The following is a 23,063-nucleotide window of genomic DNA, read 5'->3' on the forward strand; positions in this document are numbered from 1 at the left end:
TTACGCGCTAAGGTGGCCTTTGAACATCCGACGTGTGTTTTAAGGGTGGCCTATTTATTTGATTTGCTTTTGGGGCTGAAGTGGCTTTTGTAAGGAACTGGCACATTTTCGACAGGGTCCTCAACCTTTCCATGATGAGGTTTGGGGGGCCTTCACAGGTCCAGTTTTACCACAGGAATTTTGAGGGGCGAAGCTGAGAGGTATGTGCTTGTGAGGAAATCTTTGCCTCAAAAAAAGCAAATAAAAGGTTGCTGTTAAGTCAGCCCTCGAGCGGCCATTTTGAGCTGGTGGCAAAGGTGACTTTCATGATGCACTGTTCCAACATCTTGTGGAAATTTTGCCTTGCAGTTCCTTCACAGTGTTGGCCGCTGCCTCAGAAATGTTCACCTCAGTCCTCCGCTTAACTAAGCCACGGATTTAAGGCTGGCAGTGCACGCATAAGAACAGCCCTGATGCTGGATCAGACCAAGGGTCCCTCTAGTCCCGTGTTCTGTTCACACTGTGGCCAGCCAGCTGCCCATTTGAAACCCACAAGCAGGACAGGAGTGCAAAAACACCATCCCACCCATGTTCCCCAGCCACTGCTATACATAGGCATACTGCCTTTGATATTGGAGGTAGAATATAGCCGTCAGGACTAGCAGCCTTCGACAGCCTTATCCTCCTTGAAGTCCTATATGTGTCTACTCAGCAGCAAGTCCCACTGAGTTCAATGGGGATTAGGTAAGTGGGTAGGGGTCTGCAGTCTAAATTGTCATTTCTTCTACTAACCACTTTGGGATTTGTTTCAAATAAGAACCAGTATATCAATATTGTTAATACTAGTAATTACATATCTGAAGGGGGGGGGGAGACATGGGCTCCCCGCATTTTGCCTGTGGCCCTGCCCGCCACTGGAATGCAGTGTCTCTGAAATGGAATTTGGACCTTGGGAGGAAAGAGTTTCTGAACCCCTGCTATAGGCTGTTGACGGCTTTTTCTGCCCTTCCAGAATTGTCCGATTTGGGGAGTTTCAAAGGCATCTTTGTCTCTGGATTTTGGTTCCCTACATTCTGTGCATGAGCACTGCAAAGTGGTTAAAAGATCCCCTTTGGTCAGTGAATGAAGCGATTGTGTATACCTGATAACAGATGCTACTGTTGCAGAAGAATCCAGAATGACGTTTGGTGCTTCACTCTGCGAGACCTAAGTTTTGGTCCTACCATGGCTATGATGTCCTGGGACATCCTCCGTCCTTCACCCTCTGTTCCCCATTTATAAAATGCTGGCCTGCCTCACAGGGGTGTTGTGGGCATGAATAAACCATGATCACTACTAGCCTGGGAAAAGAGCATTATTTTTCTTGCAGCGACAAAGATTCTAGTGATGTTTTCGAAATGTCAAAGCAAAACAAGCCCAACCCAAGCTGAACTGGGCGCTGCCTGGTAGGAACTGGCAAAGAAAATGGGTGTTCGTGTTTCATGGTGACAAAGTGACAATTGTGAGAGTACTCCCCCCTCCCCCCCCCCAACAAGGAGTAAACAAAGAGGAAGAGAGAAATCCCAGGAACAATGGTGAAACCCAAGCTGGGGTGGCTGGCGAGAAGGAGACGGGCAGCTCCTGCTCCAAAGAAGAGAGTATGGAGGGCACTTGCTTGTTGCTAGAGCGAGGGCTGGATTAATGGTTATGCTAACCGAGCTGCAGGGTGGCGGCATAATTTGTGTGCGCACTTTGCTCCCGACGCCCAGCCACACTACAAGCACGAGACGCTTTCCCATCAATGGACGAGGATGAGCTGGCTGTCATCCCCCGGGATCCTGCTCCATAAGCCTTGTCTGCCCTTGGAGGTTCTCATGTCAGCGGAGGCAGGGCCTGAGTGGGCGCATCCCCTCTGAGCCAGAGAGGAGGCACTGCGATCCATAGGCACGTTGTGGGCGCCCCTGGGAACACCGACCCCCTGGTTGCTGCACTCATCAGGAGATACCCTCCTGGCTGTGCCCAAAATTCTGGAGGTCAGGTCCATAATGGGTCGGAAGAGGATGCAATCCTATGCACGTTTAGACAGAAAATAGTCTTATAGCTCCCAGCAGTCCACAGCCAGACATGCTGGCTGGGGAATGCTGGGAGTTGTAGGACTGTTTTCTCTCTGAACATACATGGGCTTGTGTCTTCAGTGTCACAGTGCCCACTGTCTGGAATTCCCTACTAGGGCAGATTTGACAGATGCCAGCCTTTCTGGGTTATTGGCCCTTACTGGGTACTTACTTGTTCTGGCAGTGTTTCACAGAAGGGTAATCTTGTCTTTTCCCTTGCTGTCACGCCATGGTCTCTTAAGTCTTACATGCTATCTTGTTATGAATTTCTACTGTGTATTGTTCGTGTGTTGCTTGGAAGTTTCTTGTAATGGAAGTGTTCCGTAAATATCGGAGCATAAAATCAATAATGAATCAATAGATCAGGCACAAGATTCCACCAGCCGTTTAGCTGATAGAAGTTTCGAACTGTGCGTGCAAAGTCTTCCCACAAGTTCTGGCGATTTATCGCTCCGTTTATGGCTCTTAGTTGGGAGTTCGCGGTGCTTCTGTTGACTTCTTTGCCTTTATCACGAATACTGACTGGGAGGGTATGCGATGTAGTTTCCTTTCCTGGTAATCTCCATGCTGACCTCTGATGTGTATCTCCAAGACTGGAAATGACAAATACTCAGTTGCTGGCTTCCTTCCCTACCGTTGCGCCTGTGTTCTACTGCGTCTTGTGGTGCAGGGTAAGACCCCGGCGTTGACTTTATATGAAAATAGGGCAGGAATCTGCAAGGGGGTTCCCCCTGCCATCTGCGTACTGTCGATGTAAGTGTCTTCCTAGAGTTTAGGTGCCGGCATTGAATTTTTAGGGACCAGCCCGAAGCGGAATCAGAGGGTAGAGGAAGGCCCACATTTGTTTGCAGCTAAGCCAAAATCGGCAGTGTGTGTTTTACATCGGAAGAACTGTGCCGAATCAGAGCCCAGATCCTCCTAGCCTTGGGCTATCCTGGTCATTGAGGACTCTCCTCCTGCTCCATCCATCCTTTAGCTAACCTGCCTTTAATCCACCTCAGCCAGGGGCTACTGGTGCACCTTCTGGCAGTGAGTTCCGTAGGTGAAGTCCTTTCTTCTTTATTTTCGTCTTTGTTTATTGCACTTCTATACCACCATTCTGGAACCAGCCAAGGAGGTTTGCGAAAAGCTCTCACAAGCACAGAAGGAGAGCCATGCCGGGCCAGGCCAAAGTCCATCCAGTCCCACATTTTGTTCACACAGTAGCCAACCAGATGCCCATGCAGACCCGCAAGCAGGAACCGAGTGTGGCAGCACCCTCCCACCCATGTTCCCCAGAAACTGGTGTACATATGCATACCGCCTCTGATACTGGGGGTGGCATATAGCCATCAGTACTAGTAGTCATGGATAGCCTTCTCCAGGAATTTGTCCAACCCCCTTTTAAAACCATCCCAATAGGTGGCCATCACTACATCCTGGGGTTGCGAATTCCATAGTTGGACTATGCGCTGTGTGGAGAAGTCCGTCCTTTTATCCGTCCTGAATCTCCCGCCCCCCATCAGCTTCATGGGATGACTCCTTTGGGGTTCTAGTATTATGGGAGAGGGAGAAAAATGTCTCCTCCTTCACTTTCTCCACACCATATATAATACACTGCTATCATGTTGCCCACCCACGGCCCCTAGACTATTTTTTTCATTAGAAATCCCCAAACACTTAAGCCTCTCCTCTCGATCATTTTGGCTGCCCTTCTCCAGTGATGTAGTGGCTAATTCTGAAGTGCGGGCATTCATCATGACTGTCCATAGCCAGATCCCCAAGAAAAGTCCAAAAACCCAGGCCTTTGCATTGATGTACAAAAAGGAACCCGTTCTAGCAGTTTTAATTTCCACCAGGAGCAGTTCTTTCGTAAAGCTATTGGGTCGTAATTGCCCATTAATCTCCAAAATACTTTGTGTTACAACAGGGATAGCTCGCAGCTATATACTGGTGCTGAGAATGACCTCACATCCCTGCTAATAAAAAAAGTGGCTGTGCTGTGTCCCTCTGAACCCTGGTTCCGCTACACCACCGCCCTTTGGTCTGTCTCTCTCCCCCCCCCCCCTTGTCTTCTTTGCATGCTGATAATTTTCTACATACCCCACTTAAGCGTTTCTCTTGGGCAAGGATCTGTGTGTGTGCCTGTGTGTATGTTGTCTGAGTCAGTGGAAAACTTGTAGGTGTACGGGAGGGAGCATGGCGTCTTGGAAAGAAAGCGATCTTTCATAGTTAAGTCAGCAAGGGTGGCAGATCCTTCTCTTGCCTCTCTCTCTTTTCCTCACGTTTGTGAAAGGTGTCTTAAGATCACCGGGAACAGCAGGGAGAATCTGCAGTTATTTTAATCACAACAAGGCATCTTGTGGGACCTTTGAAAGATGAAGCCTTATGCCATGATAAAGAAAATGTCCAAGTCTGTGCAAACTAGGGAGGTTGGCGGAATCTGCAACGAAACCAAATGAGCTTGGATTTTCATGAATCCGACCCACAGACTCCGCAGCGGGCCAGCTTCTACCCTGTCGGGCGGATTTCGCGGACTTGTGGACCGTTTTTCTAACTTTCCTGAATTTTGTGCAAATTTGTCATAGAAAAATAAGCAAAATTAAAATGTGCCCCAAAATGTGCATTTCCCCCATAGGCTAAAGCGTGAAAATGCGGCGTACATAATCCTCAAATTCAGAACAAAAAAAAAATCTGATTGTGTGGATGGGTTGACGATGGAATGAAAAGTGCCTGACATTCTGTGAAACACAGATGGAATGGATGTTACACAGTCCACACATCCCATGTGCAAATTCCCTGCGAACCTAAGGGGGAGGTGGGAGTCCACTTTTTGGAGTTGCCAAGGGCACTAATAAAGGCCAGCAAAATGCCAGCTCTTTATGTCTGTGTGTGAAGGGAGGTAGGCGTGTAAATTGGAAGGGTCCCATTGTGTACTGAGATGGATACCCCGCCCACACACACACGTAAGGGCACTTAAATGCCCTTTAGTCCTGCTCAATGAATGCCTAGACCTTGGTGAGTCCATCCATCCGGGTGGGGGCTCACATGACTGAATGTGTTGCCTTATTTTAAAGACAGAGAGGGAGATCCCTGCACACAGAAAATGAGCATGTAAAGGAGGGGTCTAATCCCTGACATGCTAGTTTTTGATGTGCAGGGCTTGTTTTGTTTGGAGGAGCATTCCGTGGATTTGCTGCACCAGCATCACAATTTCTCAGTGGGCTGTGGGGACAAAGTGCTCACGGGTGCAGTGCAGAGCCTAGAGTGGGCCCAGGTACCCACATTTTTGATGCCAGTTGTTGGCAGGGTGTGACAATCGGAAACCAGCTCTTGTGTAATATATAGAGGGTGGTTGTACTTCAGTGCTCTGCATGGCAGCATGAGGCGGTTCAGAGAAATGCGCTGAGTCATTGCAGCCGTCTGGTTGTGTGAGTCAGGACTCCTCTCCCTCTCGATCTGCTAAACATGTGCTCAGGCACGTTTGACACATGCAGTAAAGGACGTCTCATTTTTCTTATTTTTTTTTAAAAAGCCCAACCAGCTAGCTTTTCTCAATCGCAATCCTTGCCACGCTTCTGCAGTGCAGTGAGGTCCTCAGACTGACCCATTTAACCGGGAGCGAGCTGGATACCGTCATTGTCACGATCTATTATTTAGAAAGCACCTAAGATTAAAACAACAGCACAGTGAACGGCAAAACAATGGCGTTGTTTGCTGCGTATCTTATTATTTTACACAGTTGTTGGGTGGGCGGGCGTGTATGAGATGGCTTCATTGTTCCATCTCTACTCCTTGTAATCTAGGGAGCGGGTGCAGTTGAGTGGTATAGCCCCCACTTTGCATGCAGGAGGTCCCAGGTTCAATCCCCAGCATCTCTAGTGGAAAAAAAAGGATCACATAGCAGGTTGTGATCCTTCTTTGCTTGAGACCCTAGGAAGCCACTGCTGGGCAGATGAAAACATGGGGCGAATAATCTGACTTGGCAGAAGTCAGCCTCCTTGGTTCCTCAGGGGCACTTATACATACATATAGTTTATTGCTTTTTAGCCAATCAGGCCATCTGCACACAAAACAAATAGAATTCTCACATCAACCCAAAAGGGAGACCGAAGTACAAATTATTAATAAAATAACTAACAAGAGCAAGTTAAAAACATTTTAAAATCCTAAAACAATATCTGCCAGAATGTTGTGACCATGTTTAACGGATTTAGTTTTTTTATAACAGTCAATGACTTTCGCCTCTCCAGGGCTCAACTGACAAACTTAGCAGTCCTATATGATGTATAATGATCTGTTCCAGCTAATAAGGATCGAGTTATGCTTGCACCAGAAGTATCCTCAATCACGGCTAATAGGGGCTCAAGGTACTGCTTCCTCAAATCGATATACAATGGGCATTCTGCTAGAAAGTGTACCATGTCCTCTACCTTGGGGCAACCAGCTGGGCAATCTGCACTCATGCCATGATGGGTCCTATAATGTGCCTTCACCTCCATCAATTGGAGTGAGTTCAGATCATGATGCTTTTATAGATCTTGTTAGAGCGACTTTCAGCAGCAACAGCCATTGTTGTTTGAATATCAACATCCTGTAACCTCTTTGAAATCTCATCCCTAGCTCTATCATAGCCCCTCGCAAGCAAATATGATTGTGAAAAGCCCAACTCAGAGATAGATGTGGTTATCTTGTCTGCCCATGAGCCCCTTCCCATAGCTTCATATGCTAATAAGACCAAGGGGGAGACCAGTTGGAACTATCTTTAACCAGAAGAAAGTGGCAGCTTTTTGGACAAGCATTCCCACTGAGTGACAAGCTGTTTCTAGTCGGACAATGGCTTTAGAAGTGGATCTGGGAACCCTGAGTACTCTGGATAGAAATTTATGCTGCACTGACTCCAATGAAGCAATGTTAGCATGGGTCCAGGCAGGTGCCCCATATAATATTTGGGGAAGTAATTTGCCCTTGTATAGCTCTATTAAAGGGGCCACCATCTTACCACCTGGTCCAGCAGCAAAACGAAGAATGGCATTACTAGTTACATTAGTTGTCAGGGCTATTGCTTTCAAGTGCTCCGACCAAGATCCTGAACTTTGAAATGTCACTCCTAGGTATTTATATTTGTTGACCTGCTCAAGCAGGTGGTTATCCAGCTGCCATTGGTATTTTTTTCCTCCTTTTGCCAAAGACTAAGATTTTAGTTTTTTCGTAGTTGACCTGAAGGGCTTCTCTCACACAATATGAGCTTAGGGCTCTTAAAAGCCTACGCATCCCCACCTGGGTGTATGACAGGAGAACAGTGTCATCTGCATAATGAAATATTCCTGTCTTTTAAAAGAGGTGGGAAGAAGTCTGGATTAGATAAGTAGAGAACCATATCATTAAGATATAGATTGAATAAAAGAGGTGCAAGCAAACATCCCTGGCGCACTCCTTTGTTAACAATAATGGGGCCTGAAAGGTCACCTGAAGACTCTCTCACACGCAAGATAGAATTCTCCTTCAGCCAGGGGCACTTATATGTCAGCCTGGCTCACTGGTTATGGACGCTCAGACAGTTCGTCCATCCAGTCTACACCTCCCAGCATTCCTGACTGTTGGCCAGGCTGGCTGGGGCTGGTGGGAGTTGAAGTCCCAAACATCTAAAGGCCACTGCGTGATTTTCAAAGGCACCTGTGCTGCGAATGTTCTTAACGAGGCACTCTGTTTTTGAAAAGGTCGTATATCTCGGAATATATCCAAGTATGGGCCTTTAAAAATCGCAGGGAAGCTTGACGCTCCTCCCACCCCCTCACCCCCAAATCTTTACCCTTCTCCACTGAAATGGTTGTTGTGAGGCTAAAATGGAAGGAGGATTATGTACGCCGCCTTGCGTTCCTTAGAGGAAAAAAGGCGGGATATAAATGCAGTAAATAAATACATAAAATAAATCTGAGCGTGGAGGCCCTGCCTGTAATTGGTAGAGGTTTATGTATTAGTTCCTGCAGTGCCATCAGTGCCCTCTTTAGAAAATGACCCTCCAATATTTATTTATTTATTGCATTTATATCCTGCCTTTTTTCTTCTTGCAAGGGACCCAAGGTGGCATACATAGACCTCCTCCATTTTATCCTCACAACAACAGCCCTGTGAGGTAGGTTGGGCTGAGAGTCTGTGACTGGCCCGAAGTCACCCAGTGAGCTTCCATGGCTGAGTGGGGACTAGAACCCGGATCTCCCGGCTCCCAGTCCAACACTCTCACCACTACACCACACTGGCTCCAAAAAACCAAAGTTAAGGTACAAAAATATCCACAGTTACAATGATTTAATGTTAAAAAGTGCAAATTCTAAAAACATTGTACCCAGAACATATATGGCACAATGTATAAAAACAGAATTGTAAAGCCTAAAAACTGTGATGTTAAGAAGTTAGGCGAATATAAAAGGACACATATGACAAAATGTAAATATATATAATAAACTTAAACACTACAAATTTGTAGTTTTTAAAGGTTTGTAAAGGTTTTCACATTTTGTCATATGTGTCCTTTTATATTCGCCCAACTTTTTTACATCACAGGTTTTAGGTTTTACAATTCTGTTTTTATACATTGTGCCATATATGTTCTGGGTACAATGTTTTTAGTATTTTCATTTTTTAACATTAAATCATTGTAATTGTGGATATTTTTGTACCTTAACTTTGGTTTTTGTCAGTTGCATACATCGTTAAGAACTATTGGTGCTTTATTGTCATCACTCTTTACAAAATAACTAAGGGCACAATCCTGTGGTCACTAGTCAGCGGCTAGACAGCCATAGGATTGGTCAGTGCCTGGGAACTGACCTCGGAGCCTGCACTCCGAGGTTGGTTCCTGGAGAACCACCCTCCACCCCTTCCTGCACTTCCTCCTAGGCAGCGTGGATCGGCTCCCCGCTTGGAAGAGCAACGTGAAGCGGGGGAAACGGGGCGTTCCCAGGGGTGGAGAGGTTGGAAGTGCCAATAGCCACGTAAACAGGGGGGCGGGAGCGGGGAAGAGATCCACTCCTCCCACCCTGCACTGGATAGGCGGTCACCCCTGGGTTTGGAGGCGACCGTTGATCATGATAGGATTGCTCCCTCCAGCAAAAAAGGCAGGCGTGTGTGCGCGTACATGCACACACACGCACACAGACTCTCTGCCTCAAAGAGCTTCCAATCTAAGTCAGAGAGACAACTGTGAGAAGGTGGGAAGACTCCAAGGCAGCACAACCTGGAGGTAAGACCAAGGGATACGTAGGGTCTGATCTGTCCCTAAAACTGCAAGAAAATAGGAGGGTGAACTGAGATTAGGGGCGATTATCCCAGGATAACGGAAGGCGTGGAGCGAACTTCCCAGGGTCATGGGGTTTGACCTCTCTGTGCCGTTGTCAGATGCGCTCTGGAGGTCCAGTTTTTAGCCTGCCTTGGATGGCGAGCTAAATGGGGAGAAGAGGGGCCACCTCTTCTCCCCATAAACCCAGGGCACAAGAGCTGGGCAGCGTCACATCTCTGGCCAGTCATTTGGCACAACGAGTAACCGAAAGGCCTCCGGGATTGCGCAACGCTGCTGCCCTTTCGTGCTCCCTGAGAAGCACGCCTGTAACTGCTACAGCAGCCGCGGCATCGGGGCCCCAGGGGTGGGCAGAAACCGTTGGCCGGAGATTCCATCTCCGCAGCCCCTGCTGACGTTGCCCCGAGTCCGTCCATACCTGGGCGGGCGAGGGCACGGCGGTGCCCTTCGTGCTGTCAGCAGGAGACGGTTCGGATGTCAATAGGGCTGGTGAAGATGTATATCCTTGCAACCTGGGAATGCCATCCACAGCACTAACATTCTATAATTCCCTCTGGGTGCTTTGGTTTCAGCTCTCATGCTAACTGTCACTGATGACGGCAGAAGCTGAAACATTTGACAGAAATTACAGAATATATATTTATCCCTGTTTTGCCAGTTGCTTTACTATATTTAATTTTCTTTTCATTTATTTATTTATTACATTTATATCCCGCCTTTTTTCCTCTTTAAGGAACCCAAGGCGGTGTACACAATCCTCCTTCCATTTTAGCCTCACAACAACAGCCCTGTGAGGTAGGTTGGGCTGAGAGTCCGTGACTGGCCCAAAGTCACCCAGTGAACTTCCATGGCCGAGTGGGGACTAGAGCCCGGATCTCCTGGCTCCCAGTCCAACACTCTCACCACTACACCACATTTATTGCATTTCAGTACTGCCCAATAGCTGAGGCTCTCTGGGCGGCATACGAACATTAAAAACCATTAAAATACATGGTACATAGTATAAAAAACCATTTACCATACAAACATACGAACAGACAGCACACACACACAGAGACACACATATATCTAAACAGTTTTAAACAATCCACAATAAGAAACATCCAGGACCTGATTAAAACCTTGTTGTGTGCTGCCAAATGCCCGAGAGAAGTGGGAGGTCTACCAGGCACTGTAAAGATAACAATGTTGGTGCCAGGCAGGCCTCATCAGGGAGATGGTTCCATAATTGGGGGGCTACCACTGAGAAGGCCCTCTCCCTTGTTGCTGCCTTCTGAGCCTCCCTTGGGGGAGGCCCCTGAAGGAGGGCCTTGGGTGAAGGAGTGCATGGGTAGGCTTATGCCAGGAGAGGCGCTCTATCAGGAACTGTGGTCCTGAGCCATGTGATTTACTATGTATCTATGTACCATGTATAGCCAAGGGTCTAGCAAGCAGTGCCGGTTCCAGATTTCGGGGGCCCTCGGGCAAGAGACCCTCAGGGAGCTCCCTCCCGCAGGGAGCCCGCCTTCTCACCGCCACGGTCACTGGCTGCTCCTCCTCCTCTTCCTCCTCCTTGGCCCCCCGTGCTTGCTTGACAGGCGGAGAGCCAGGGGGCCATGGCGTCTCCTGCTCACAACCATCATTGTTTGGGCCGAAGCGAGAGGCAGGTGAGCAAACCGGTTGCAATGGCAAACAGGAGGAGCAACTCCAGGGGGCTCTGGTCAGGGGGCCCCTGCTGGAGGGTGGGCCCTCGGCAGGTGCCTACCATGCCGAGCCTTAACGCTGGCCCTGTATGGATGGATGTGTGTGTGTGTGTGTGTGTGTAGTTTGTTTTACTGCAGATTTATGATTCTTTCTTGGTGCCAGTTGCCTTTGGATCTGTTGATGATGCTTTGGGGCTGCATAAAAGAGAAGACGGAAGCTTCTGACTGGGAATTGAGATGGAAGCTGTTAATTACAGCACAATTACAATGAGCATTTAAGCGGCGAGAGCTCACGGTCCCAACAGTGTGGGGCTGGCTTGTAACACTTTGGTAGGTGGCAAAAGGAGTGAAAGCGGAACTGATGAACTGGGGAAAAAGAGGAGAGAAAGCTATGATCCTTAATACTGTCACCTCTCTCTCTCAGGCCGGACTCATCCTGGCCTGTGTTACGAGCTTTGTTATTCTGTCTGTGGCATGGCTGGGAAAGATGGGGTTTCCAGTCCGAGACTTCTGGCGGGCGCCGGCATGGGGAAGGCTGAGCTTATAGCAAAGTGGCAACAATGCGGTGGGGCAAAAAGAGCCCCGCTGGCTTGGATCCCGTCAAAGCAGCTCCACGTAGTCCAGCACCCAGGACGATGCTGGAAAGGAGCGAGAGGCAGGCGACAAAGCAGGGAGCAGTGGCAAAGGGGAGGAGTGGGTCCGGGGGGCGCTGGGCAGCGGCAGTAGTGTCGTGGCACATGCAGAAGGGCAGGGTCCCTTCCGGACAGTCACAGCCACGCCCCTCACAGCCACGCCCCTTCTAAGATTGTACAACCTTGTAAGATAGACCGCCTTCACCTGGGATCCAAAAACAGTGCAGCCGAGAGTAAGGCAGGGGTTTTTCAATTGGACGTCTGAGAAAAAATGCAGGGTGTTAAAATCTTTTTTACCACTTGCTCGCTCGCTCGCTCGCTCACTCAAACACAAACATTTTAGGTTTTCAAAATATGATACCCTATGGAAGCTTCACGCTCTCAACTCAGCCGTCATGGACAGATCTCTTCTTATTGAAACAGCCCCCTTGCACACTCCCTTAGTGCCCCAGCATTACCCATTAGCCTCCCCTAAGCGCCTTCATTCTATCTCCCCCCTTAGAAAATTCATTCCCCCCACAGCTACAGTGAGGATCGCAGCTAAGCTCAGAGGGAACGGGGAAGTCTGGGGGGAGGGGGGTGGATGACATCAGAGTCCCTGCTCATGAAAAAGGGCCGGGGCTGCGTCCCAGCGAGCCCCGCCTCCGCTACACCACTGGTCAGTGGGCCCCTGCTGGGGTGTGGGCCCTCGGCAGGTGCCCAGCCATGCCAACCCTTGATGCTGGACCCGATGGCTCCTAATAAGTAGCCCTACTGGATCAAACCAAGGCCCCAGGCAGCCCAACATGTAGCTGCTATGGTGGCATTAACTCTGTTGTGGTGACTGGGTTTCGGAGCACGAGCACATTCTGGGGGAAGAGTGAGTTGGAGAAAATCAGGATTTCTACATTCGATACAATATTGAAGTTTTCTCCAGATGAATTATTCCACTCGCCACTTATAATATGCTTGGCTATTTTGCCTTATTCGATTGACCCGTACACCACTGAAAAAGTATTAATGTTTAGGAAGTGGAGTTTTTTTTTTTCTTATATCAGTTTTCATAGTATGTTTTATATATATGACGAAAAAGACTGGTCTATATAGCTCTCGAGGAAGGCCATTCCTAGTCGAAACACTAACACACCGGGGCTCCGTTGGACTGATACATTCGATATGATACGGGTGTGTTTGATACAATATGTATGCATTGGAAATATTTACTTCCTCTGTAATTTGGTGTGCCTAATCACCTGTGCCCTATTTGTTCATACACATGTTTATAAAACACTATGCATTTATTTATTTTATATAATATATCAAGTGCAGTTCTATAAGGTCCCCTGAACCTTGTGTGTTCTTGTACCCTATGTAGCCCAACATTCTACATCTAACAGTGGCTTCTAGGAAGCCCATTAGCAGGGCAGGAAGGCAACCCCCCTCTCCAGCATGTGGTATGCAGAGGTATACTGCCCCTGAACATGGAGGCTTTGTAGAGCCTTCATGCTTAACCTTCACTGATAGATAGATCCTCCTCCTCTTCCATGCATCTTTTTAGTCCCAATTTAAAGCCATCGCTGCCAGGTTGCATCCCCACACCTCGTGGCAGTGAGTTCCACAAGTTAGCCATGCATTGTGTGAAGCGTTTCTCTTCTGCCAATCAGTGTCATTGGATGACCCTGAATTCTGACAGGATGGGAAAGGGGAAGAAAACACACCTCTCTCTGGCTGTGCTATGTTTGTACGGATCTGTTCCATCGGCGGTAGGGCAAGCCAGAGTTCTCAGTCCAGCTGACTCTGTTGTCTCCCTGTTCATCTTCTCGTCCAGTGGGTGCTGGCTTTCGAGATCTTTATTCCCTTGGTTCTCTTCTTCATCCTGCTGGGGCTGCGGCAGAAGAAACCCACCATCCCCGTGAAAGAAGGTAAGCACTGGGATGGGCCTGGGAGAGACTGGAAAGCAATCCGAGCTGGGGCAAGCTGTCTGGGCAGAGACCATCCTAAGTGATGCCCTTCTCCGTGGCTGATGCTAATGCAGTCACTGTCTCCTCCCCGTTTTGTGTAAGTACCAGCGATGCCGTCCCTATGCCTTGAATGTGAGACGGGCAGAAGCTCAACTTGACTTGCCTTTCTCAGGCTTGACTTGCCTTTCTCAGCGCTGCATCTGTTTCAATGTCAGGAAAAGCTTCACCCGCTGAATGTCTCCCTGTCATGCCACTGTGAAACACAAGGGAGGGGAGTTGGCGATCCTCGCTCAAGGAGGTCGGGGTTTCCTAAATTTCAGTTAGTGAGGCTTCCTGAAGTAACAATGATAAAGGGAGCCATGCTTGGCTCTGAGTAGCTGTTCTGGGTGTGGCTTTAGAAGGGAGGGTGAGCAGCCACTCACAGAGGGGTGCAACAGACAGCCTCTTCCCAAGAACAGCCGATTCTGCTGGCTGAGCATGTGGGTACTTCAGGCAGAACGCAGGGAAGGGGACAGCACTAGTCACTCCACTGGAGGCAGATTGGAAGCTCAGAGTAGTAGATCGTGCAGAGGTGCAGCGACTGGCCTCTTCCGTGGATTGGGGGGTGTTCTCACAGTCGGAGAGTCACTGCTGCTCCTCAGTTAAGCAAGCAAGGAAGAGTGGAGGTGTCTTCCTTCTGAAAGGGCCAAGCAGCGCCCAAGTGTACTTCAGATGCCGCGTGGGTCGTTTGCCTTTTGTGGTAGCTGAAGTGGTGCAAGAGCCCTTCAAAACGGGCATCTTTGCTGCAGCTTCCATGGCTGTTTCCAGGCTGGTCCGGGTTCATCCAGAGCTGTCTGATGGTTTGTTTGCTTTGCTTCCTGGCTTGCTTGCAAACTGCATGAGCAATGGCTAGTCCCACAGGAGGTCTGCTGCCTGCAGAGCTTGCAAATGCACCGTGAAGCTGAACTAAATCGCAAGCGGTTGTAGCTTGGGACGGAGAATGTCCTGGATTCAGTCCCACTAAAAAAGGATCACGTAAAAACAGGTGATGGGAAAGAGCGTGGAAAGAGATGGTTGCCAGATGAAATAGACCTGCCATGCTTGCTGGGGTGATGGGACTCGTCCAACACGTCCGGAGGGCGCCAGGTGGGGAGAGGGGAGGCTGGGGTAGGTGATATTGGGCCCATGACTTGGTACAAGGAAGAGGCACGCCTGGCTGGAAGACTGCACACGTATCCAGCCCAGCGTGGCGGCAGCCGCACTCGCACCATTTCCACTTCACAGTGGTAATATTCTAAGCGTTGATGTATGGGATGTTGGAGATAAGGAGCAGCGTCTCCTAATTTTAAGTTGCGTTACCATAACAAACCACTCCGGCAGCTGCCTTCTGTGCTTCTGACGTCAGTCAGGCTAAAGGCCTGAGATCAACCACCCATCGTGTCATGTCTTGGTTATGTTTCTGCATAGCTGTTGTCTGACATTTATGCTTTGAGTTGTGTTTTTTGTTATCTCTTACACATTCTTGTTTTCTTCTCCCCTCCCTTGTTTTTTTTCTTTGCTCGCCTTTCTCCCTTTCCCCCAAATCCTTCATACTTCTGCCTATGTTCTTTGAAACGCGGCTTCTGTTTCCACTCTAGTCTGTAAGTTGGGTTTGCCTTTTCCCCCTTTCCGTTTGCCTCAAGCAAAAGGGCCACCATATTGGCCTCTAATCCTTTGGACGTCTTTGACTAACATATGCTCATTTTAACCCTCACTGTCTCACCCTTCCACATTAGTCCTAACGTTCTAGGATGGTGCTGAAATCACAGGAATGTAAACTCTATTGCGTGCCCAAGAAGAATAAAGACTTGTGCAAAATTTCAAACTAGGCCTAAGCCAAATTCATTCGGCTTAGCCGATTCAATAGTTCCATGATTCCTTTGGAGCAATTTGATCCCAAAGAGCCTTAAAGCTGAGTTGGGGAGGACAGGGGTGCACAAAGATGTTTACTTACCATACGCATAGATCCATCTATGGCTTTTTTCTCCCTCTTTACATTCCCCAGCCTTAGCCATCTGGCTACAGTTGGGGAGCTGAATAGGAATATATGGATCAAGGGGTATGGGCTGTGCAGAGCTATTAGTGCTGTGCCTTGATAATCTCTCGTCCCTCTTTCTCTGTCTTTTTAACCTGCTTTTCCCCCTAGGATATGATTAACTGGCTGGCTGGAGCAATGCACTCCTTGGCCAAGGCTGAAAGGTCAGTGGTCATCTGACTCTCCATAGAAGTGGATGAAATGCTAATTCATACACTTCTAGAATCTCAGTCTCTCTCTCTCCCCGCCCCCCAGCCTTAAACTACAGAGCAACAAGTAAACGTCAATACCTGATATATTTTATTTATGTCTGTATTGCACAAATGTATATACCGCTTTCCACAAACTTATCAAAGCGGTGAACATACCATGTCATTACCACTAAAAATGCAACGATAAAATACAGCAATAAATAATTACTAATTAGCAACAAAATGATATACTCAGCGGTGTACTTTTTGTATTTTTGGAATTTCGAACAGACAGGACGACCCCTGACCTTTCAGCCCTCTGAACGTCACCCTCTCTTCGGCTTAACAGAGAGAACTTGCTAGCCCATAATGGTACCGATCCAGCAGTTGCATTACTCTTTGAACTGGTTGTGTGTCTCCCCCCACCCCCCACCCTGCTATCCCTTTTCCCCACCGCTCCTCTTTCTTCTCACATTCTTCCCTTCTCTAGCTTACTACACGGCTGCTCCGCTCACCTCAGCTGGGATTTTGCCGGTGATGCAGTCCCTGTGCCCCGACGGACAGCGAGATGAATTCGGGTTCTTGCAGTACTCCAACTCCACGTGAGTCTGCACCGTTTTTCCTTAATCCACTTATTGTGATAGCTTCCGCAATTTAAACCAAAGGTTGTTTGCAGTAGGAGGGAGGTATGTTTTGTGCAGAGAGGAACGTTGTTTTGTTTTGTAGCTCAAAAACATGCAAGGAATTCCAGATATAGGACACTACTTGACGGGGATCCAGTTGCTTGCTGTTTGAGTTGAATTGGTGAGATTTGAATAAGGCTGTTTTTTACCAGATGAAAGGTTGCAGGTAGCTGGCATGGGGGGTGATGGTCCTGGTATTAATGGCTGCCAACTGGACATCAGCCATTTGAGGTCAGCAAGAGGACAACAGGGTTTTAAATATTGTGTGCGTGTGTGTGTGTGTGTGTGTGCGTGTGTGTGTGTGTCAAAATTCTGGGCCAGATCTGGGAGAAAAACCTTGAAGGCTCAAGACAGAACTTGATCAGTGTTTAGGAAGGGTGTCGTCTCTTTCATTCTTCTTTTTTACTTATAATTTTTATTATCTTTAAGAGGAAGAGTTTAGAATGAGTGTTCTGAGGTTACTGAGGAAGTCAGACGGACTGACCTGCCGTTGTGAAAACCGGTTGGGCCTGTTTTATTGCTTGCCTGCCCGTTCCAGTTTTGCTCGGCGTGCTGTAACCTGTGCTAGATATTCCCTCCGCCACGAGATTCGGGTGGGAAGTTGAGATGGGGAGATAAGCAGGAGCGAGGCCAGGATTCAGTCCAGTGCTGATCAGACAGATGCCTGAACTACGCATGCCTGACCCACAGACGCAGAATTCTGCCTGCTGTTGTTGATTGCCTGGGGATGGGGCTGTAGCTCAGTGGCAGAGCCCCCGCTTCGCATGCAGGAGGTCCCAGGTTCGATCCCCAGCATCTCCAGGGAGGGCTGGGAAAGCCTCCTGGCTGAAACCCTGGAGAGCCGCTGCTGCCAGACAGTGTTGATGATGCTGGGCTAGATGGACCCAGGGTCTGACTCAGGATAAGGCAGCTTCCTCGGTTCCTATGACTGGTTGTAATAACATGATGTGGGACTTATCAGAAATTATAAGCTCATCAAGGAATTGCTGACTGGATTTGAAGATGGGATAAATCCTGGCCCGTTTTCCCAGAGGAAGGTGAGTTGGTTGCTCTGCCTATTGATGCAATAAGCTTCCCCCAACCTCCAGGTGTGTTGGACTGCAACCCCCATCACTCCCAGCCAGCATGGTTATTGGGGATGATGGGAGTTGCAGTCCGACACATGTGGAGGGCACCAGGTAGGAGGAGGCCAAGTGTCCTGCTATAGCTGAGTCCGGCTCAGGCCTGGGGCAAACCTGTTCCGCAACATCAGAAGGACAGGCAGAGTTCAGAACTACAGAAATATCCCTGTTCGAGGAGGAGGGCAGCCCGAAAACAGGGTCTGAGGCGAAGCTGAAGACAAGCACAGGCAAGCAGTACAAATGAAGCACAATCCAAGGAACAGGGTGTTATCAGGAGTCCAGGGGCCAGTGGCACGCGAGAAGAAGCACGGTCAGCAAAACTAGGTTGCAAGGTTCTGGGAGCAAACAACACTTTTATTTTGGCTCAGCAACCAGCAGGTCTCAACTGAGAGCTGATATCATCCTTCCCCAACCAGAGCCCTCTTGATCTGTTGGACTACAACTCCCAGAATCCCATAGCCTGGGTTGTTTAGCTTAACGAGAGTGGGCGGGTTTGCTTACTTACTCTGCCTCGTTCATGACTACCCAGGGGTTCAGTGAAACCCAGGTACCTGTGACGTCCGAAAGGGGTCTCTCTGGGGGTGTTTGGACCATCACGTCAGTGAGAGAAGCCATCGCGGCTTCACCTCCTGCCCCCACGCCTGCTGTGCGTGTCTGTCATTGGCATAGTTCCCTGTGACGTAGTCCAGGTTGGCGCATCGTGGGCTGTAGGGTGGGAATGAAGCCATCCCCACTGTGCCATGGGGGCCAGGTTCAGAGGACACGCCAGCCCACGCCGCGTCATGGGGAATCATGCCAATAGTGGTCGTGCGCGTGGCATACACAGGGGCGGGGGGAGAATCCGCGATGGTTTCTTCTACCAGCGCGAACATCCGAGCCCAGCCGCTGCCTTGTACTGTTCCAGAAGGGCTGCCATGTTACTCCGTGGCAGCCCAAGCATGAGAGCGTCTTGTGGTGTCGCAAAGGCCCACACACTTGTGGACTCTGCGTTTGTAGTCCACAAACGCAGAGGCGTTTGTGGACTAGAGTTCGCTTCAGCAGAGGCAGGACTTGTTGCCCTCAGTTGGGAGGGGGGCGTCTGCCGTTTGTTTCATTCATTCATTACATTTCTAGACCGCCCAGCAGCCAACGCTCTCTGGCCAGTTCACCAAAACCTCCCTTGACAGGTGGGTGTAGAGGGGGAAAAGCGGTAAAAGGTAGGCTAAGTGGTAATGAAATGCAGAAGTTACAGCCCGTGACAATCCAATGAAAGTTTTTAAATGTATGCATAATAAGCACCGTGACCTCTCACAAGCAGTAGCTGGTGATAACGTAGTTGCCTGAATTAACTTGCTAAGGGTGCAGTCCTATGCATATGTAGACAGGGAAACTAATCCTGCAATTCCCAGCGTGCCTCCAGTCGGACATAGGGATGCTGGAGAAATCCCCGGCAGACTCCAATGAAGCCAGATTCCCAAGGATCTGACCTAGGGAATCTGCAACGGACCAGCATAAAAGGCCACAATTTATGTAGAAGGAAGCGCTTTACAGCCACAAATGCCGCCAGCTGCGCAATTTACAGCCATAATTTTCTTGCAGTAGACTAATGGCACCTTTTAGACAGCCGGAGACCCACCCCATAAACTATGGCGGATGTGCCCAGGCTCCCCAGGAATCCATAGGACACTGCCTGCATTTCCTTGCAGCAGACCCCTCCCCGCTCAACCAGATGTCAGGGGGTTCACCCATCCCTAGTCAAACAGACGTATTTCTTCTAAACATGCATAGAATTGCATCCTTAGTTAATTAACACCTGTAGTGGGATAAGAAATCGTTGTCTCTATTTGGACCCAAATGTGCAGAATCAAACTCTTACAAGTTCTAATTCAGCTGTTTCATGTTAAGAGCCTCCCTTTGAAGACCAACTATTGCAGCGCGGTTGGTTTGTTCCAGGTGGGCCTGTTGGAGGCATGGCAGCAACCTTCCCTCCATCCCATGCTCAGTGGCCTCCCCTGCCCTGTATAGCTCATACCTCTCAGTTGCTCCTTCCTGCAGGGTCACGCAACTGCTGGAGCGTCTCAATGAGGTGGTGGAGAAGAGCAACTTGTTTGACCCAGACCATGCAGGGCTGGAGGAGGAGCTGGAGTCCTTACGCCGCCACTTGGAGTCTCTCAGCAGCAATGAACCCAGTGCCATGGAGACACACTTCAGCAGCCAGGCGGGTATGTTCCGAGACTGGACCCTGGAGGCGAGGGGCTGTAGTGCAGTGGCCCAGGTTCAGACCCCAGCATCAGGGATGGCAAACGAGTGCTGTCTGAGATCACCAGGGTTCTCCTAACATCTCTCACCACTTGTCTCATGCCTGTCTCCTGTTAGTGTTTGCCATCACTGCTTGCTCTGCGCAAAAGGGAAACTTGCCGAAATTGAGCGGCGATCAAATGGGAGATTTCTGCAAGTTTCCTCAAGTTTGTGCTAATTTCCCAGTTTGCTCAGCTTTCCTCTGTAGGCAAAGGTGGGGCTGATTCAGTCAATGGAGGAAATTTGTGCAAATTAGGACATTTGTGCAAACCAAACTAGGAATCAGGATCGAGATGAACATGGGCACGTGTGCAACAATTCATGAATATTTTTGGAGGTCGTGTGCTCACGCTTGCATTCAGAGCTTCGAATGAGGCATGCTCGCACATTTTGTGAGCAAAAACAAAATTCCCATACATCCCTATCTGGCATCTCCATTTAAAAGGATCAGGTAGCAGGTGAAGGGAAAAGCCCATCTGCAGTAGGGATGTACGAAAGTCACTTACCTTTCCGCGTATTATGTTGATGGTGCGGGGGGAGGCGGATCCTCGGAATCCTCGACGGGGGGGGAGGCAATCCGTTCCTCCCCCCCGGAATCCTCCACGGCCGGCTGTGCTCTGCGGCAGCTCTGCGGAGCAGCCGGCCAGGCCCAGGCCAGGGCCGTCCGCAGCCGGATTTCCGGCCGCGGAGGCCTCTGGGTAAAAAAAAAGACAAAAAAAGTTCCTTATTTTTGGCTGTCTTAGTCTACGTAAACATTTACGTAGACTATGACGGCAAAAATAAAGGGGAATGCAAATAGCGTAGTGGGCGCTATTTGCGTCCCTTTTTGATTCGCCGTTTTAGCCTACGTAAATATTTACATAGGCTAAAACGGTGAATCAAAAAGGGACGCAAATAGCGCCCGCTACGCTATTTGCTTTCCCCTTTATTTTCGCCGTCATAGTCTATGTAAATATTTACGTAGACTAAGATGGCCAAAAATAAGGAACGCAAATGGCGGCGGCCATAGCTGCCGCCATTTGCGTATGCGGTTTTTTGTTTGTTTGTTTTTTTACCCAGCCATGATAGGCTACGTAAATCTTTACGTAGCCTATCATGTCTTGTAAAAACAAAAACAAAAAACAACAACAAGACTGCAAATGGTGGCAGCAGCAGCCGGTTGGAAGACCAGCCGCCGCTGCTGCCGCCGAAGCCGCCGCCAGAGCTGCCACCGCCCGGAACATCCACCCCAGGTAAGTCTCGTCCCAGGGGGGATCCGTGGGGGGGGGCAGGGGGGGGCAGGCCGTTCCGCCACAGAGTTTGGGGGGCCGAATGCACTGGCATTCGGCCTCACTGAGATCCGTGGCGGAATTCTCTGACGTCCCTAGTCTGCAGGTGAGTCCCTGGAGTGCTGCTGCCTGTGAGAGTAGAGAACACTGGCTGGATGGACAAATAGTTCGAGCTGAAATAAGCCAGGCTTCTGTGTTGTTCCTCTGTTGACTGGTGTCCAAGTCTTTATAATCTCCCTAGACATTGGTGGAGCTGTTATGACATCTGATAATGTTTGTGGGTTTTTTTCGTTTCTGGAAGGGAAAGGGTCAGTCATGGAATGCTGGTGGTCAGTGCACTTGCTTCGTGGGAAGTGGAAGGTAGATCTGACTGGGAGCTTCATAGCCAGGGGGCTGAATGTCCCGCCAAAGGAACGTATTCTTCTCTCTGTCTCACCCCGCAACCCCATATGAAGCTGACAGTGGCTCTCCAAGGACCCTGGCAAAAATGGGGTGTGTGTGGGGGGGTATTTTTCCAAGCTCTGCTAATGAAGAACCTTTAACTCTGCCTTCCCCAACATGGTGCCCTCCCCACCCCTAATCTTTTCTGTTCTCTGGCCTCAACCTGGCAGCCCCTGGCTTCACGCTGGACTCCACCGCCAAGGACAAGCTTGAGTTCCACCGCTTCCTCACGCAGAACCTCTCCTTGTCCAACGAGACTGCCGAGCTGTTGACGGGGTCCAACATTAACCTCAAGGAGGTGAGTTTTGGCGGCGGGGTGGTGGTGGTGGGAGGTGTTGGTGCCCAAGGAAAGAAGGGGGTCAGCCACACATTCTGGCCCCCAAACCCGACATGTACCTCTGCTGGTTTGTACATGGAGAAGGCTTTGGTTCGAGGGCTGCAGATGCTGGGTTGGAGCCTAAAGCTGAGCAGAAAATTCTCTTTAGGGCCACCTGGATATCAGGGGGCTGGTTGGTCGGCATGTGTGACACGGATGCTGTGGGGGAGTTGTGGAGTGGGGGGATGGATGGTCCCCTGATACTGCCACCCCCTGGCTTAGCTTCTTTCCCTGGTGCCCCCTGTTTTGTGGTCTTGGTGATGGAGCTCTATGGAATCCTGGAGCCTGTCCCTGTCAGGCACCCATTTTCTCTGTCTCCCAGGAATTGCTCAAAGGGAGGCCTGACAGCATCTTCCTCGCTTCAGTGGGCTTTGGAAGGATGCTATGTGCGGATGCAGTGTGGTTCTGAAGCCCATTGGAGTTGTGTGTTTGAGGGGGGGGGGTGTGCCATGCTTCCTGGGTTCACTTTTGGAGACTGCTGCATTTAAAAGGCAGCCACCAGGACTGAGTGGATGCCAGGAAGCACCCCTGGGCAAGGTTCAGCTTCCTCACACCTGGAAAGATAAATAATTAACTGAAAGGACAAACACACAGCAAACCAAACCGAAACAGGAGATGTCTCCCAACCCTTAGAAATATAGCAACCAAAAAGCCCAGCCCCAGTGGGTTTGATGACAAATGCACACCCATAGTCCCCGGCATATTTTGGGTCAGCCTCACAAAGCCAAGAGTGCTAGTCCGTTCTTCTCGGAAGCCAAACGTTGGCTTTGAATCTCTGCGCCCAGCCCCAGAGCTTACTTGGGGAGAAGGGAAGCTGAGCCCTCCCCCCTCCCCCCAGTGAGTCCTTGCAGGCAAGGCATTTTATATTCCACATTTCTCCTAATGAATGACACTTGGTCCAGTCATGCTTTCCTCAGCCCAGCCTGCCTTTCAGGGTTGTTGTGAGGAAATTAGTAGAGGAAATCCATGTATGCCACTGTGAACAACTTGGAGGAAGGGAAGAATAAATGTTACCTTGATATGACTGCTACCACCAGTACTACTGAGTACT

At 49.4% G+C, this 23,063-nt stretch overlaps 1 protein-coding gene across 2 annotated transcripts in view; it reads left to right on the top strand.

Moving 5' to 3' along the window:
- Window positions 1–23,063, top strand: part of ABCA2 (ATP binding cassette subfamily A member 2) — a 110,073-nt gene that overhangs the window by 13,232 nt on the left and 73,778 nt on the right. Inside the window, exons 2-6 of one of the 2 annotated variants that reach the window (XM_084821130.1) lie at window positions 13,470–13,563; window positions 15,219–15,221; window positions 16,337–16,448; window positions 19,685–19,851; window positions 21,807–21,934. In XM_084821130.1, coding sequence (XP_084677256.1) covers window positions 13,470–13,563; window positions 15,219–15,221; window positions 16,337–16,448; window positions 19,685–19,851; window positions 21,807–21,934 — 504 coding nt within the window. The remainder of the gene's footprint in view (window positions 1–13,469; window positions 13,564–15,218; window positions 15,222–16,336; window positions 16,449–19,684; window positions 19,852–21,806; window positions 21,935–23,063) is intronic. The other variant, XM_084821129.1, reaches the window with a different exon arrangement.

Source organism: Heloderma suspectum, chromosome 14, assembly GCF_057233095.1.
Source record: "Heloderma suspectum isolate Gila_16-S chromosome 14, 16-S_ref, whole genome shotgun sequence".
Lineage (NCBI taxonomy): Eukaryota > Metazoa > Chordata > Lepidosauria > Squamata > Helodermatidae > Heloderma > Heloderma suspectum.